General features: G+C 36.0%; 1 protein-coding gene across 1 annotated transcript; it reads left to right on the forward strand.

Moving 5' to 3' along the window:
* Window positions 1-13,300: 13,300 nt before the first annotated feature.
* On the forward strand, window positions 13,301-17,091 carry LOC102232058 (hepatitis A virus cellular receptor 1 homolog). Its single transcript, XM_023341926.1, has 7 exons — window positions 13,301-13,415; window positions 14,981-15,182; window positions 15,338-15,477; window positions 15,574-15,645; window positions 15,808-15,881; window positions 16,103-16,211; window positions 16,307-17,091. Exons 1-7 carry the CDS (start codon window positions 13,382-13,384, stop codon window positions 16,387-16,389), a joined length of 714 nt encoding a protein of 237 aa, XP_023197694.1. The 5' UTR covers window positions 13,301-13,381; the 3' UTR covers window positions 16,390-17,091.

The following is a 17,091-nucleotide window of genomic DNA, read 5'->3' on the forward strand; positions in this document are numbered from 1 at the left end:
TAGTTGGCATGGAGATTAAAGAAATTCTAAAACATGCACAAGAGAATCAAACAAACACTCCAGGAATGTTTTAGATGAGGTAATAATATTAAAACAAAAAAGCAAAACTTTACATAATACTCCTCCTTTAAACATCTTTAATCCTAGAAATGTGGATCTCCTGCTGAAGAATCTACTTTGGTCCCCATAAAACCAATGGACTTCAGGAAAAGTCCTAAATAGGCATTAAAAACAAATACACACCCTCTCATACCCCCCCCCCCCCCACACACACACACACACACGCCCACACACGTGGCTTACCTAAACACACACACATGTGCGCTCGCACAGACACACACACTCGGCTTACGGCCTTGAGGATTATTTCTATCCTTCCTGAAGCATTTGAGAGCTTTATCGCAGCATCTATTTACTCTATTTCTATCTGTGGAACATGTCAGAGCACTCAGAGCCTCTGCTGGCTTTATCCAGATCGCTTTTATTCACTTTAAACTTTGCCAATATAATTTAAATGGCCTTAGATTAAAGGTAATTTTTTTGTTTTTAGTTCCATTTGGGCAGATTAAAATAATAATAAAAATTATAGGGGGTGATTACTATTTCCCAAAGACAGGTTTAGGGGTTGTTGTTTTTTTTTTACCTTTAATAAAAACAATTAAATAAACAAAATATATTAGAAATCTGCTGTTTTTATTTTCTTAAGTCCTCTTTATCTGATATAATAACATCTGTTTGATCTGAAATATTTATCTGTGCTTTTAAGGGTGTAAAAACTTTCACACTATTGCACCATATTCTGTGTAATCTGCAGCTCCTGTTTCCGAAGAAATTATGAGAGGAATTTGTTCCTTTTCAAACAAATTGTGTAAAGTTGCATGTGAGTTGGCTTGATAATTTATTTGATAATTTTTACAAATATTTTTACTTTTGATTGTCTGAAAAACATTAATTTGATGGAATAGGATAAAAAACAAATCTCTCTTCTGGAGAAACAGTAGAAAAATTATTCCCATTCATGTTGCATCCATAGTTTGTCTACAGCCTGAGGCTTTCCTGAATAAATCAGAAACATAAAATAAACTTTGTTTTGTTTTGTAATGTGTTGTGCTTCATGCTTCTGTCTTGAAAAACTGAAAATAAAAGCAACAAGATGAAAAAAAAGCATAATGAGGAATGTGAACTCAAGCACAATTTGTTTAATATAAAGTTTTTGTAATATTTCATGTTCTGTTTAGTTTATGTTTTTCTTTGTGAAAACACAAACAGTTACAATAAAACCGTCATGCTGTATTTATGTAACATTGCTTTTTTTCTTGTTAGTTTGAACACAAATGTTGATTTAAAATCAGACTCAGCACATTTAATCCACCCATCTTAAAACTAAATATCTGTTTTCAAAATGTTTTTCTATCTGTTTTCATGTCCATATTCAACTGGATAAAATATGAAAATATAACCAAACATTAAACTGACTTCCTCGTTGTGTGAAACTCCCTGGGAGACGCGACAGCAGGCCTTTAGATTTCACAATGGAAAACTGCCAAGAACAGCTTTTATGCTCCAAGTACAACTGTTGGTGCTTTTCTTTTCTTCTTTTTATTTTTTTTATTCACATTTCTTCAGATGGATTTACTTTTTTCTGCAGCAAAAAGTCCTTTGGTTTATGAAGAGAGCCACAAAGTTATCAAGAATCTTTGTACCTTGTACACAAAGAAAGAGAAACATTTAAATTGTTCATACTAATTCACTCCTGCTTATGTTGTTAAATTTAACTTTGAACGTTCCTGGATTTCTAAAGTCATACTGATTTTCCTGAAATATAAATTTTATACAGTCTGTGCTTCTGAAATCTTACACATTTCCAAATATGTAAAAGGCTGTACAGTGGATTATTTGGTGGTTAATAGTTTTAATTGTTCTTTTTTTTAACCTTGTAGTTGTGATTTTACTGTGAGTATAATGTTTAGTTGCTTGTTGATTTTACAGTTACTAATTATAAATGTAAGTTTTATTTTAGCTTGCTGAAGTTCATTGCTTTAAGCTGTTTATTTTAACTGTTTTAAAATGTGGTCAAAGGAAACCTAATAGTTGCTATAAATGTACATTTAAATAAATTAGGACCAAAGAGAGAACCATGAGGGGCTAAATCTAATAATGTTCCTAATTTTATTTCTGATCTTTTGGTTTTCATTTTCATTATATAATTTATATATATATATAATTCCTCTCATGTTGTAAATCAGTTTCAACATTTCTTTAAAAATGTTTCTACAGCTACATTACGTTGTGAGAACATATATATATATATATATATATATATATTTTTTTTTTTTTTTTTTTTTTTTTTTAATAAAAACTAATAACTTATTAGTTTAATTTTGTATACTTTAAATCTAAGTTCTGCATATTTGTTCTCGTTGTTGGAGATTTATTATATAAGTTAGATTTCTTCTTGCGTGCGTTAATAATTCCCTTAATAATCCTGGGATTCTCCACATGTTTGTGCTAGTTTATGTATTTACATAATGAAAAGTGATTTTCATGTCCTGTATTAAAACGGCCTCTTAGCTTCATGAGCCTAAGCTACATTTTAATCAAGTCAGAATATGTTCGACCTGGTTAAATTTATTATCTTTAAAAGAGATTGAAAAGCTACATGAAGGGACAGATGATCAGTTATATTAATAAATGAAACATTTCAACTTCACTGTCATTTATGCTCAGATTTTATGTTAATGTTGCTATAATCTGAGGTAATAAAGTCTGTTATATTTCTGTGATCAAATTTAACAATTTAATATTCAGATCTTCACAATTTAAATATTCTTATGCTCATTTTAAAATGCAGCAATTACAGCCAGAAATATATTAAGACATGTCCTTGAGGGTTGATTTATGCAAATAACACAATTTTAGACTCCCAATATTAATTCCTAGAGGTAAAAATTATAATTACCTTTAATTTAGACAGACTTTGTTGTTTAAAAATACAGTATCAACATAACATCCAATTTCCCTTCACTTTCTGTTTTTCCTATTAGTTGCATATCAAATATTTGTATTATTTCTTTTTAGATTAATCTCATAAAGTTTATTAGGACAGTGCACATTAATCAACAGTAACAATTCATGGCAGTGTAAATATGCAGGAATTAGTATTGAAACCAGCAGAAGTATTAAAAGTCTTAGGCAGTCAGATGAAAATCTGCAGAATTTTCCAATTTTTTATCCAATTATTAAGATAATTATCAGAATATTTGATAGAGTAATCGATTACTAAAATAATGTAAATTTCCAACTTTTGTACTTATGCAAAACTCAACTTTCCTGTAGCAATCCAATCAATCAATCAGTCAATCAATCAAGATTTCACCGATGAATAAAATATTAAAGCCTCAATGTTGCCATCCATCATGAATTCTGACTCTTCCCTTCCTGTTCTTTTGATTATAAAAGTCAAGTTGGAAACAGAAAGTGTACCATGTTCATTTACCTTTAACTGATCAACACCTTTAGAACAGACACTTTTCAGCAGTTTTTCAGAGAGCCTGGTCTGAACTGATGCAAACAGAAGTTTCTTGAAGAACCTCAGTGGGAGTTTAAACAGCAGAGCAGAAAATAAATATCCCACAACAGAGGAGGCTGGTCCACCTACTGCAGCTCAGCTTAACTCCTGCAGATGTACAGCTCGATAGATTTATTCTTTCCATATCGATTATTTATAACCTGACCCTGTGAGTGTGTGTGTGTGTGTGTGTTTATTCTTGTTTTTCTGTCTCCAGGGGACACAAGGCAGGAATGAACTTTGTGAGGACAGCATGTCAAATCCTCTAATAAAAACAAAACTTCTACTTTTTTATCTGGTGACTAACCTAACATTTGAATTCTTGTGAATGCTCTTTGATTTTTGTTTGTTTGTTTTTGACTCTTACTTTTTTCCAATATGATGTTTATCCAATTTGCAAATGATCGTTTTTTTGTATGTTTTTGTTTCATTTAATTTTTGAAGTATCATTAATCTGAGACATATTTCTTCCAAAACATGTTTAACCTTGAAGCAACCAGAACACCCCAGACCTGAACTTTAAACTTCATTTTTCTCCAGATCCTTTCCAAATGCCTGTAATGACATATTTATTCCAAGCAGGTGGTATCTCAGAATCATCAAACTATGATTCATAACATTTGCAACTGTTATGTTTATAAATACTTTGGATTGAATGTTTGTCAAGAGTGGTTCTACAAAGCTTACAGATACCTTGTAAAATGCTATGTTTTCATGGATTATACATTAAACCTGGGTTGTCTGTTTCACCTTTAATATGAGTCACTAAATATCTTAGTGCACTTATAGGGTGCCATTTGTAGTTACACAGTTAAAAATTGTATTGTTTAGCATCCTAGAGAAAAAAAATGGAGGTTCATTTAACATGATATTTTAACCATGTTATTCATTTATTTATGTCACAATTTCTTAATATTTCATTAGCAAATATTAATATTAAATTAAAAATTTAGCTCAAAACTAAATATTTTTAATACAGAGCTAATTATTTATTTTGTTGTTTTTTTTATTTATCCAGCGCTATTTTATTTACAAAAGAAATGTTTAGCTCCAAACTAAATCTTTAGATCTGAGCTCAATATTTAGTTTGAAGCTAAATATTTAGATTACACACAAAATACTTAGTTAGCAAGCTAAATATTTCATTTATTGTGTTTTATTCTTATGTTATTCTTTCTTATCTGTCATAATTTGCAGTATGAGGTGGTGGGGAAGATGCGATGAACCCAGGTTGTTGAGTGAGAATGATGATTTAATGGTAAAATATACAAAAATCCAACGTCCAGGCAGCACAGAAAGAGAGGAAGACTAAGATCTCAAATATTGGTAGCAACTGGTATAAACAAACAACTGACGGCAGAACAGACGTAAAACCAGACAGGTTGACAAGACAACTAGACAAGGAACACAGGTGGGATTAAATACACAGAGGGTAATCAGGGAAACGAGACACAGCTGGGAACAATCACGGGGTAGACAGGACAACACAGAGACTCAAGACGCAGAAATTTAAATGAATACACAGAAAAAAACAAATCCTTACATCATCTGTGGTTCTTAGAATACTGTACTACACTTTGAAGCAATTAATAGATGTTTTAAGGTGCTTTATAAATAAATTGGCATTGGCATCCAAGCTAAATATTGCTTGGAGCTAAATAAGGTGGATGAAAGATGTTGAAATACTTCCAGCCTTTACACTTTCCCTCATCAGGTTAAAATAGAGACCTGGTCAAATTAAGATAGAAATTTACTTTATCTAGACGTGTGAGAGTTTAACAATATTTAAAATGTTCATTCCTCTATCATATATAAATTATCACTTCAGTCTGTAGTCAGAGTAGAATCAGTCTTAGTATACTTTTATCTGTATGTGTCTAGCTTAATTAAATAATAGCTATATAATTGATTGCATTGATGGGTTTTTCTTAAGATTAATAATTGATGTTCATTTCAGAATTGGTCCCAAATAAATCTGATACAGGTATCGCCTTGCCTCTTTCTTCTGTAGTAGATCTTTAACACGATTCATCCCCTGGATTATGCAACTGATTGGTTTATGAAAATTGAAATCATTCACTGTGCTTCAACGTTTCCACAGCTGTACATTAAATTCAGCAAAATAAAAGTGAGGTTTAATATTTTGTAAACAGCGTGTAAAACATCAGCAGCGATCAGTATAATGCGGCAGCCTCCATTCGTAAAGCACTTTACTTTATGAGCGCTGGCTGGCATGTTTCCATCTCGGCTCTTTGGGGCCGAGCGCAGATCAGAGCGAACATCTGAAGCAGCTGCTGTCTTTAATCCACAGCTCCTCTGAAAGGATCCAGGTATTTGATGTCCTCTCCGCTCCGTAAACAGCCGGCCGCCCTGAGTGCTCGCATTAAGGAAGGAGGTGAAAACATGAATACTGAGCAGCCCCAACATCACACAAGGGAAGCTAACAATGGAGGAACATCTTCACATCAAGTCAACCCTGAGCCGTCGCTTCAAGGTGCCTTCATCGCTTCCATGAGGAATATAAAAATATGAGCTGAGGGACCAGCAGCTCATGTTTATGAGTATTATGGACAGTTACTCATATTTTAACATTTTTATGTACTTTATTGAGTTTTAATGTCACAGTTTTCCATTTTCTTTCGCTTTATTTTTTAATTTATTCATTAATAAATATGAACAGTTCGTGTAACAATTAAAATAAATCCTGAAAGAAAAGGAGCAGAAAGAAGCACAAACTTACTGTATTTAAATTTACCCTCTAATTAAGTTTCTTATTTAGCTACATAAAGAGAATATTAGGGATTAATCTCAGAAGACTATAAGACCATATTTTAAATATATGACAAAATATCAGTTCATTTAATGCCACATCATTTGATCATGATTTTCAAATGTCTTTTAAATGCAGAAAGAGATTTAGATTGTTTTTATCTGTTAACATTGTTGTTTGACTGAAATGCATCTGAAGTTTGAAATGAATCACTTTTTTTATTTCATTTTTTGTTAAGTTGTATTTGCTTTCTCTTTTTATGAAGTAGTGAATCATTTTGAAATGGAAGGAAAATAAAGTAGTTTTTAAATAATTTTTCTGAATTTTAGTTCATCGTTCTGCAGAGAGGAAAACATTTCAGAAATTCCAACAGTCAGTCCAATCAATTAACCAATTAATCAGACAATAAATTAAAATGAGTTCAATAATTTCCATTTTGATGATTCATATTTTTTGAAGGGTAATTTTGTTTGCAGAATCCCTTTCATTTTGATTGTGTTTGTGATTTTTAACTTTTATTTCCGGTTTTATTTTTATGTTTTTGGATGTCGTATTTTATTTTGGATATCTCAAATATCTTTCAGTTCCAGTGTGAAGTGATCTTTACAAGATTAAAGTTTATTATTAAACAGCGTGAACTTACACTATTATACCATTATATGTATATTACTTGAAAATGGTCTCAACAATATCATAGTTTATTGCAATAATCATTGGGATAATTTATCATCCACTAAAACTTGCTATTGTGGCAGGCAATGATTCTTGTAAAATGGACAAAAACTACCTGGATTTGCTTGGTAAAAATAATATTTAAGCGTACAGCTATTTGTGAGTATCACTAAAGGGTCACATGAGAAGCTGCGGTGGGCCAGATTGGGCCCCTGCGCCATCAGTTTGACTCATGATCCAAACTCTGCTTTCAGTGATGTATTTTGGACTTGACTGTGTGCATCTTCTGCATCTGTTGCTATAGGAACATCAGGTGTGACGTGTTCTTCCATGCCTCATCCACTCCAGCGTGCATTAGCCTCCAGCTAGCCACAGATTGCTTTATGCTAATGTGAGCAGGCGGTGGCGGCGGCCATCATTAAGGCTGAGAGGCTCCATGAGCTGCTGCTGCTAAAAGGCCTGCAGCTGCCCTGCATGCGGCTAATTAAGCCGCTAATGTGAGAATGAGTCGCTGATGACACTTGAGACGTCGCTCCCATCATCTCTGATCTCATCCTCAACCAGAAACTTAGCAGCTTTGATTCAACACAGACCCGGTTTAATTGGTTTAATCTCAGTAATTGGTCCCGTTTAGTTTGGACGAGTGTTTCCCATCTGCATGCAGAGATGTGTTTGTTGGAGCTTTATAGCACCAGTGTGTCCAGGCAGAAAGACTTTGTATTTTTGAGGAATATGTATTGATGCAGGAGTGTGGAAACATCAGTCACAATAAGAGCTTTTTAAATCCATCAATCCTCTCCAGTTTGAGCTGAAGGACGATTCTTCATCACTTTAGGATACAAAACATTACGTCAGAGAGATGAGTCAGTTGGAAAGTTAGAACAAATTAATGTTTTCTGATGTGTATTAATATTCAGGCTTCAGAATCAGAACTTTATAGAACCACTTTCCTCTGTAGGTCTACTGGGTCAGAACCCTGAATCTGCTTTGGTCTAATCAAAGGGTTTCACCACAACCACCCCCCCCCAGCTAAAGCAATGCCATTATTTTTGTACATTTGTTGCTCTTTTTACATTTAATTTCCATCCACACACGTTTGACTGACGTTCTGTGGTTTACAGGCTTTAGATTTGTTATAAGAGCCTGTTGTGAATGAACAGGCAAAACAATAAACTTGATTTAAATGTTGTAGAAATAAACACATTAATAAATGGACATCATTTAATTACATACAGTCAACATTTTACCAATAACACAAACAATCCCAGTTTTAGATAATCCAATGCAGTTAAATTAACGCAAAACTGGTAACATGAACAAAACTGGACCTGAAAACAGATCATAGCGGTAAAATTACCAACCCTCGACAAAACGATGCAAACAACCTGAATGTCAAGTAAATCAATGTCGAGTTTTGTACGTCCATATCAAGTTTTCACAGCCGGCAGTTTAATGACAGCGCCCCCAGTGGCTGGATGAATGAACGGCTTGGTGAAATGTCAGAAGTTACTTTTTCTTGTAGATTTTTTTTTTCCTTATTTCGACACACAAAAAACTGGCAAGGGAAAATATGACAAAGACAGAAAATAAAATTTATGATGACAAAATTAACACATTTACGGGGTTCCATGTTTGGGTTTTTTTTTTTTTTGCATGTTTTTTCTCTTCTCTCCAACTTTCTGGCGGCCCTCCCACTTTGACAAACGCTGCTCTACAGAATCTCTGAGACCAGAACCAGAACATCTCAGATTAAATGGGCCTCTGGTGGGTTCTGACCTCTGCAGGTCTAAATGGTGTTTATTTGAGTAAACAAGGGGAGAATCTTTAGCTTTTTTTGGTAAAAAAAAAATTAAAAAAATTAAAAATAAAGAATGTTTTCTCCTCCATGTGGGATGTTTTGTTGCTTGATCCAAAGTTTTCAGCCTGAGTTTCTCTGCAGCTCATTCTGGAAACTCAGAGCTGTTTTTCTGTCTTTAAGATGCTGGAAGAAATAAACATTTAAACACAAGCTGCTGCCTGAGGTCGCCATGGCAACCACCAATAACCTGACATCAGCCGGCTGCAGGTTGGCCTCGTATCCGTGGCCAGGTTAACGAGTCCCTGACCTTCATCCTCCTCCTCCTCCCAGCAGGCGCTGTGTTCCTGTTGTTGATGCAGCAGCGGCGACACGATGTTCTGCCGCTCAAATTGAAGCTGATTGCAGTTTAGTATTCAGTCAGTCAGGAGACGCTGCTTCATGAAGCACAAACTGAGCATTTCAGGTTCTGCATAACTCAGATATAAATATTTACATTCAGATCCGCTGCCGGTTCTGCTGCTTTTACTACAACGGTTCTGTTAAGACAGGAAATTATTGTTTCACGATCAAAATATATGCATACACGCCCAGTGATGTTACACTAAATGTTTCCCAGCAGCTGAACTTTGACCTCCTTCTGACTGGTATTTCACCTTTGACTCTAAGGACTCATTTGAAATATTAGAATTCTGATTTGTTTCGTAAAGGGGGCAGTGCATATTAATCAACATGAATAAATCACGTAAATATGAAAAAAAATTACAATTAACACACATAACATGCATGACCTATAATTTATGACAGATTTCAAAGTATAGCTAAAAGTAGAATAATTCAGAGTAAATATTTACGATAAAAATAAAAACAAGTCACATCCGTAAGAAAAAAACACATAAAAACATAAATTTAAAAATGATCAAAGAATGAGAACAAGCCTGATTATCTAGTAAAAAGTGATTTTCTGAGCGAGTTCAGCGACGTAATATTTTATAGATCTACAACTGGAAAACCATCACACAGAAAAAAAATGCAGCTACAATTTAATACAATAATTGAATTTCAATTCAGTTAAAAATGTTGCAGTGTGTTTTATCTTCGCTGTCTGTGGAATAAAATCTCTTCAGACCTCTGAAGGTCTGAGCTAAATTAGCTACTCTGCAGAGTTAAAACCGACACATGAACAGAATTTATAAATTTATTTCTTATTTCTGAATATTCAGCTTGCTGGTTTCTGCTCCTTCCTGCACACCTGGTCCTCATTTCCTCGTCATCATCACAGCTGCACACAGTTAGTCGGAGGCTCCGTAGGTTATAAATACTTCCCAGGATCCACTGGATCCTTTCAGACAGTTTAACATGATCACAACAAACATGGACAGACCAGCAGCTCCTTGTGGAGGTTTGGTTTTAGTTCAGGAACTGGATAAAAAGTCATCAGTTAAACACACCAGCGTTAATCAAACCATTTATCAACCAAATAAGCAACATTTTCAATTTGAAACTTCTTTTAGTGCTAACTCGTTGAATAAACAGCCACACGAGCTCAACAACACAGATGCTTATAGTTTTTAATCTGTTCAGGTTCTTGTACCATCAGATTTGGAGCAACGTGTTTCAGGAAGTCCTGATCATTCATGGAGCTTCCAAATCCAGCTGTTAAATCACACTTTTATTTTTTAATAAAAAATAAAAGTTTTGTTTGGAGTTATGGCTCCAAACAAAACTTACATAATTGTCAAATGTTGGCTTTGATTTTTTTGGTCATTTTATATCATAATTTCTGGCTGATCCTTCATAGGATCCTCAAACAAACAAATGTACTTATTTTCACATTTATAAAATTGTTTATTAGCACCTAATTCCTGACGGGGAGCTTTTTTACTCCTAGCTAAAATAGAAGAAATATGACTCTGTAATTTTCAGCTGATTCTCCTCTTCCTGTCTAATAAAACTCTTGAAATGTCTCGGCTCTTGTTGCCCCCTTCCTCCATGTTTGTTGTGATCTGCTGACATGAACTCCCATCCGCTCCGCTTTGTCGGCTGTTTGATGGTTTTGAATCTTCTGTGTAAATACCAAAGTGAGCTAATAGCTGCAGTGTTTGTTTCTGTGTCGTGATGAGCTTTGAGTCCACAAACAGACGTCTGCCTCTCTGCTGCTGTTCAGACGGAGGTTATAAATAAAGGTTGAGCTGAATCTGGATTGGGCAGATGATGGGAGCTCCACCGCGACATGAACTCACTTTAATATGCTACAAAAATACATGCAGTGTTTTCCTCCCAGCTGTAGGAATGCCATTAAACAGGAATGTGGCACAAAATCATGTTGGCGAGAGCAGGAGCTAAAAATGACTGACCTTTGACCTTCCAAATGTTTTCACTGACTGACGGAGTAGAGGAGGCAATACTTTCTGAACTTTAACTTTTATTTAATTACAACATACTGGGAAAAAAAACCTGAAAATGATACAAAGCAAAGATCTTGCCCATATAGAATAACACTCATCCAGCGGTGCTGCACTGCCTTACCAGAGGAACCAAACTGAGAAACATTTGAGATGAAGGATCGGCCTTCAATGTGGCCAAAGAGGCTCCACCTTTAAATCTATGACAACTTCAGGTCTTCTGGGAAGATTTTCCTAGAGCATTAGGATTGCTTATGGGAATTATTGACCACTTATGAGGTCAGACACTGATGTTGGACGAGGAGGTCTGATCACTAATTCAACCCAAAGGTTTTCTATCAGATTGAAGTCAGGCTCTCATCCATCTGTTTATGAATTTATGCACATTATAATGTCACCAGGTGACTCTGAACCCGCCCAAATCGATGCAAGGGTGCCAATACTTTCTCCAGCTGAGCAGAAACTAAAAACAAGTTATTAAAGAGGAACGACCTCAAGTCAGCACACAGCTTCAGTTGTTCCAGCTGGAAACTAGAGGTCAGGATGAACTCTGGGTTTGAACCTTCAGAGTCACAAAAAGACGGTTACAAAGTTGGCCTTCTATCAGCTGAAGAACATTTCGGATGCATTAAAGATCTGCTGCTGTATCAACCTTCCAGGCCTCTCAGGTCATCTGAAGAACGAAACATGGAGAAACAGCATTCAGCTTCTATGCACCACACATCTGGAACTTTCAGAAAACTAATAAACTGCAGAAACACTGAGTTCCTTTTAAATCTAGAGTAAAACCCAGTTAGTTAGAGCAGCTTTTCATTCATAACTGGAACATTGATCAATATATTTCAGTATTGATGATTTTGATAAGTGCATTTGATGAATTGTAAAACTTATCATTTCATAATTGGATAAACATTCATTAAAATGACTAACGTTAATTTTAGTTTTATCTTCTGACCAGAGACGCAGAGCAGTGGTTCTGGTAGAGACGGTTCAAAGACACCAAAGCAAACAAAAGTTCTACGTTATTTGGACTTTTATTGTGAAAGTCCACCAACTGCAGGCCTGTTTTCTGATTGGCTGCAGTCTGAGCGGCATCCTGCGAAGCAGCGCAGATTTCATTCCCTCCTGGAGGAAACTGTTTGGTTTCTATCACATTCATTCCCAGCCATCTGTTACTAGTGATGTTTTACACTCACACACCGATCAGCCACAAAAATTTTATTAAACACATTTCACCAACAATCAGGTGTAACAAAGTGACTAATGGAGGCTAAGAAACATTCGTTACCTACAAAAATGACCAAATTGTGCAAATAAGCAGATATAACAGATTATTGATGATAATAATAATAATAATAATAATAAAAACACCAAATAAAAATGAAAATACATTGATCAGTTACTTTGGAAATGGTGAAGATTGGTTAAGACAATGGAGAGATTTGGACATTTTAAAGAGACGGATAAAATAAGTGAAACATTAAAGTTTGGACCAGATGATGATGCTCCAGATATTGAGGATATAAAATAAACCAACACAAAGTCAAAGCTGGAAGGGAGTGGATGGCGACCTGAGCTGGATCAGGATCGATTTAGCTTCTGTTGAGCCACCAAACCAACAGGATTTCAGTTCGATATTAAATGATTTAATCCTCCTGGTAAACCAGAAGCACTTCTCACCATGATGTCATGATGTTTCCACTTCAGACTGAGTGTGCCTCACATCATACTTTAAATATTTAACGGGTTTTATTTCTATTCTATAAAGTCTGTGAATAAGGTCAACCAAACATATGACTTGATTGATTTAAACCAGTAAAAATATAACACATTATTAGACCCGTCTGGTCATGTGACCCACCGATGGAAAGGATGGACGATGGTTTGGTTTAATATTGGGTCTGACAGTGAAATTTACTCCATGTTTCTTTTATCAGGGAGAGTAGCCCACAGCGCCGCCTGCTGGCCGCCCCTCACCCCAGTTTAAACCAGTTAATGGAGGCCGTGTTTTATGATGTTTCACTCTGAATGTTGGACAGTTGGAGTTAAACTTCCAGGCCGTTTGGTAACAACAGTCTGGCTCTATAAATACCCGGCTGGATGGAAAAGGGAAGTGAGGAAGTTTAGTCATCTGTTCCGTCTCTCTGTCCGTCTGCAGGACACACAGCAACATGCTGCTGCTCACCTCCGTCTGGCTCCTTTCAGGTGAGAGACCATCGGGGGTAGAGGTCATTAAATGGCGCTTTGATTAAATCGGGATTTAACGGAAAAGAGCCATTCGAATAGTTCACAAGGTTGATTTTTATCGTCATACCAACAATCTATTTATAGAGTCTTATTTCCTGAAACTCCCAGATTTGGTAGAGTTTCAAACTGCACAGTTTATGTATAAAGTTAGAAACAAACTATTACCAGAAAATATTCAAACATTATTTACTGATAGAGTGGGGGGACATGACTATAGAGAAAACCTCAACTTCAGAACTTTGAATGTTCAAACAATGAAAAGAATCTGCATTTCTGTCATCGGAGTGAAGATCTGGAATAAACTCACTAAAGAGCTGAAGCAAAATCCAAGCATGAGGTATTTTAAGAAAAGACTCAAAATGGTTAAAGACTCAAAATGGTTACTATTCAAAAGTGTAAGGATGAACATGGATGACGAATTTGGCTGGGAGTTACAGAACTGTGGATGACTTGGGCAACTGGGTCCAGGTTTGTGTGTGTGTGTAAATAGGTATATATTATTTATGTATATATGCATAAATATATGCATGTATACAGTACATAGATACTTATGTATATATGGGTGTATGTATTACTTTCATCTGGTTCAGGAAATATTATTATTGTCATTATTATTATTATTGGGGGTTTTTTGTTTGTTTTTTTGGAAAGGATACTGGAAACAGGAAGACTATTCATGCTATGAATTAATGAATGGAAAAGGGGTTTTATTATACAAGTTAAACTTCATCATACTCCTTTTCACTGAATAAGTGGTGCATTTACATGTATTTGAGTATGTAAATTTGATAGTAAGGTTTTGTATTTACACTTAGAAACATGAAAGTATTATTATTATTATGTTTTGTTGGTGAAATGTCTGTCTGAAATAAATTATCATCAAATCAAATTTAATAAAACTTGTCTAAATGCAGAAGGCTAAGCCTGAAAATATGATTTCTTTCCTTTAATACACATGTGCAGGAATGTTGTACGACGGCAGAAAAAACAGGAGTACATTTACACCAAAAAACTCTGAAACTTAAAGATTCATCTGTGACATTTTCTAGAAAAAACTAAGAAATTCGAGTTTAGAAAGTCAACATTTTACCAAAAAAAAGCCCAAAAATGTTAAAATTAACCTCAGAATTTTTCTAGAAAAACAAACATTTCTGAGTGTTGAGATAAAAATGTTCAAAATTTGAGATACTTTTTTTTTTTTTTAGAAAAATCCTAAATTTGGGTTTGTTTTGTAATGAGCAAAAAGTAGGTGTTCATTTTTCAGCTATTGTTCCACCATGTTTAATTTATAAATTTCTGTTTCAAACTGTCTAATTAAAAAACTAAATATTTTGTTTGAAAACTAAACGAAGGCATTTAGTGTCCAGCTAAATGTTTAGTTTACAAACCAACTACGTTTTCTAACTACACGGATCAACTCCTTCAGTTCTGGATTGGACAATGACATCAGGAACCCAAATATGAGTCTTCAGAAGAACAGAAAAGGGAAAAATTACTGAAGCATCCCTCTGTTTCTGCATCAGTGGTGCTATGTGTGTCAGCTGTTGCCACGGAGACGGTGGTGGGTGTGGCCGGGCAGGTGGTGAAGCTCCCATGTCGGTTGGAGGAGGCAAGGCAGAGCGGAGTGGAGGTGTGCTGGGGCAGGGGGAAGCCGTCACTGTTTACCTGCCACAACACCTTGATCAACGGCGCCGGGGGTCAGGTGACCTACCGACAGTCAGACAGGTGCGCCACTGATGGTCACACAGGTGCACTCAGAAGCAGGAAAATTCTGATTGCGCCTGAACGTTTCAAACTTTTTAAGGAGACCAAAATGTTTATTTGATTGTCCTCTCCTCATCATGCTAGCGAGTGAGGCGGTGTCCTTCTGTCCTCTGTAGGTTCTCGGTGTCCCCCTCCAGCTCCGCTCTGTCCATCTCTGGGTCTCAGCTCTCAGATGCCGGTTTCTATCACTGCAGAGTTCAGCTGCCCGGACCCTTCAACGACCAAACGTCCACCGTCCACCTCATCATCATCCGCCGTACGCCCGCTCCTCCTCCGCCTCTGATTCTGATGATGTAGGCTGTTGCGTCTCCAGCTGCTGGCCTGAATCGTTTTGCCTTCTGCCGTCTTGCAGCTCGATCTGTGACCTCCGAACGTCCGGGCCGCCAAGATGTGGAGAAGTCCAACACACCCGACACCACAACGAGTAGGTGCAATCTGATCTGAGAGCAGGCGGCTGCTTAAAGGGGCAGTATTATGCTAAATCAACTGTTTATAGTTTTTAAAAATGTTTATGTTATACCCTCATCAAAAACATACACTGAGACGTTCATGCATGATTTCTAAACAATTCTGGACTTATTGACAGGCTTCAACACAAATCAAAGAGGAAGTGATGTCACAGGGGGTGCAGGAACAGAGCCAATGGTAGCTCAGGTTCAGGTGGGCTTACACCATCATCTTCTGCACCAAGAACAAACTCAAATCATTGTTTATCAATTCATTAGTTTTAATAAGTTAGTAAACGGCTTTTCTTGTCTAAAGTGTGTTTTTCATTTGTTTTTGTTTTGTTTTGGGTTTTTTTACAAAAAAAAATGTTCATAATTCTTTTTTTTTTAAAAAATGTTTTTACTGATCTCCTGCCTGTTCCTTCCTCCGGTCAGTCTCCGGTCCAGGAGGAGCCGGTGAACTCTCTGCAGAACTTTATTGGAAGCACTCTGAGACTGGCCTTCATCGTCTTCATCCCTGCTGTGCTGTTTGCTGCTGGTTACAGTCTGTGCAAAATAACAAACTGGATCCAAAATATTTAGCAACATTGTTCAAAATGGTTTAAAGTTGAACTCTTAAAACTCATCTGTTGGCTGCAGGAGTTTGGAGATCTAACCGGGAAGCAGAGCCTGAAGGGAGGCTGGACCAATCAGAGGATGAGGAGGAGAGCAGCTCCGCGTGAAGATGAACAATCATCAGATTACTGTGAACCCCGACCTTTAAGCAGCTTCTCCAATGTTCCTCTTTCAGGACTTAAAACGTCAGAGTGCCATAAAACCAAAGTCTTCATCTGTTGTTTTCTCTGTCAGCATGAAGCGTTCATCTTAAGAACAGAAAGATGTTAAAGATTGCTTTGTTTTTCTTTTCTTACCCTCGTTGTGTTTATTTTATTATAAAATGAGATTTGGGTTTTGATCAACCGTTCTTGAGGCCAATTTTCTCCAGTAAGTCCTGATGTATTTCTATCTTCGTTCTAAACTCTTACAGCAACTCGAGACGTTCAGCCTTCTACAGAAGCTGCTGATCATGTTTTCTATCTCTGTTATTCAGTCTGTCATGTATTCATCAATCACTGCGTGGCCTGGCTGGGACAGACAACTGGTCAACACCATGCAGTTTCTTTCCCCAGTACTCAGCTCTTCTGCTACAAAAGTTTTATCCTGTAACATCAAACTTTTTTTTTTTTTTGCTTAAAAAATGACGGAAAATAGTACATGTACATATCATTCTTTTATCCTTATTTTATTTCCTCTAAAGCTTATACATTTAAACACTTTGTCTGCATACTGCGAGTGTTTGAGACCAAAGTCTGTTTCCTCATTTTAGCACTAAATCTTGGCCAGTAAAGTTGTTCTGAGTCTAAATAAATGTGGCAAATCACAAA

This window comes from Xiphophorus maculatus, chromosome 11 (genome assembly GCF_002775205.1).
Source record: "Xiphophorus maculatus strain JP 163 A chromosome 11, X_maculatus-5.0-male, whole genome shotgun sequence".
In the NCBI taxonomy this organism is placed as follows: domain Eukaryota; kingdom Metazoa; phylum Chordata; class Actinopteri; order Cyprinodontiformes; family Poeciliidae; genus Xiphophorus; species Xiphophorus maculatus.

Excerpts from the sequence above, each read along its gene's own strand:
- LOC102232058 (XM_023341926.1), top strand. The coding sequence starts at position 13,382 with ATGCTGCTGCTCACCTCCGTCTGGCTCCTTTCAG. Across the intron at positions 15,183-15,337 it reads ACCTACCGACAGTCAGACAG|GTTCTCGGTGTCCCCCTCCA; the intron begins GTGCGCCACTGA and ends TGTCCTCTGTAG. Across the intron at positions 15,882-16,102 it reads CAATGGTAGCTCAGGTTCAG|TCTCCGGTCCAGGAGGAGCC; the intron begins GTGGGCTTACAC and ends TCCTCCGGTCAG.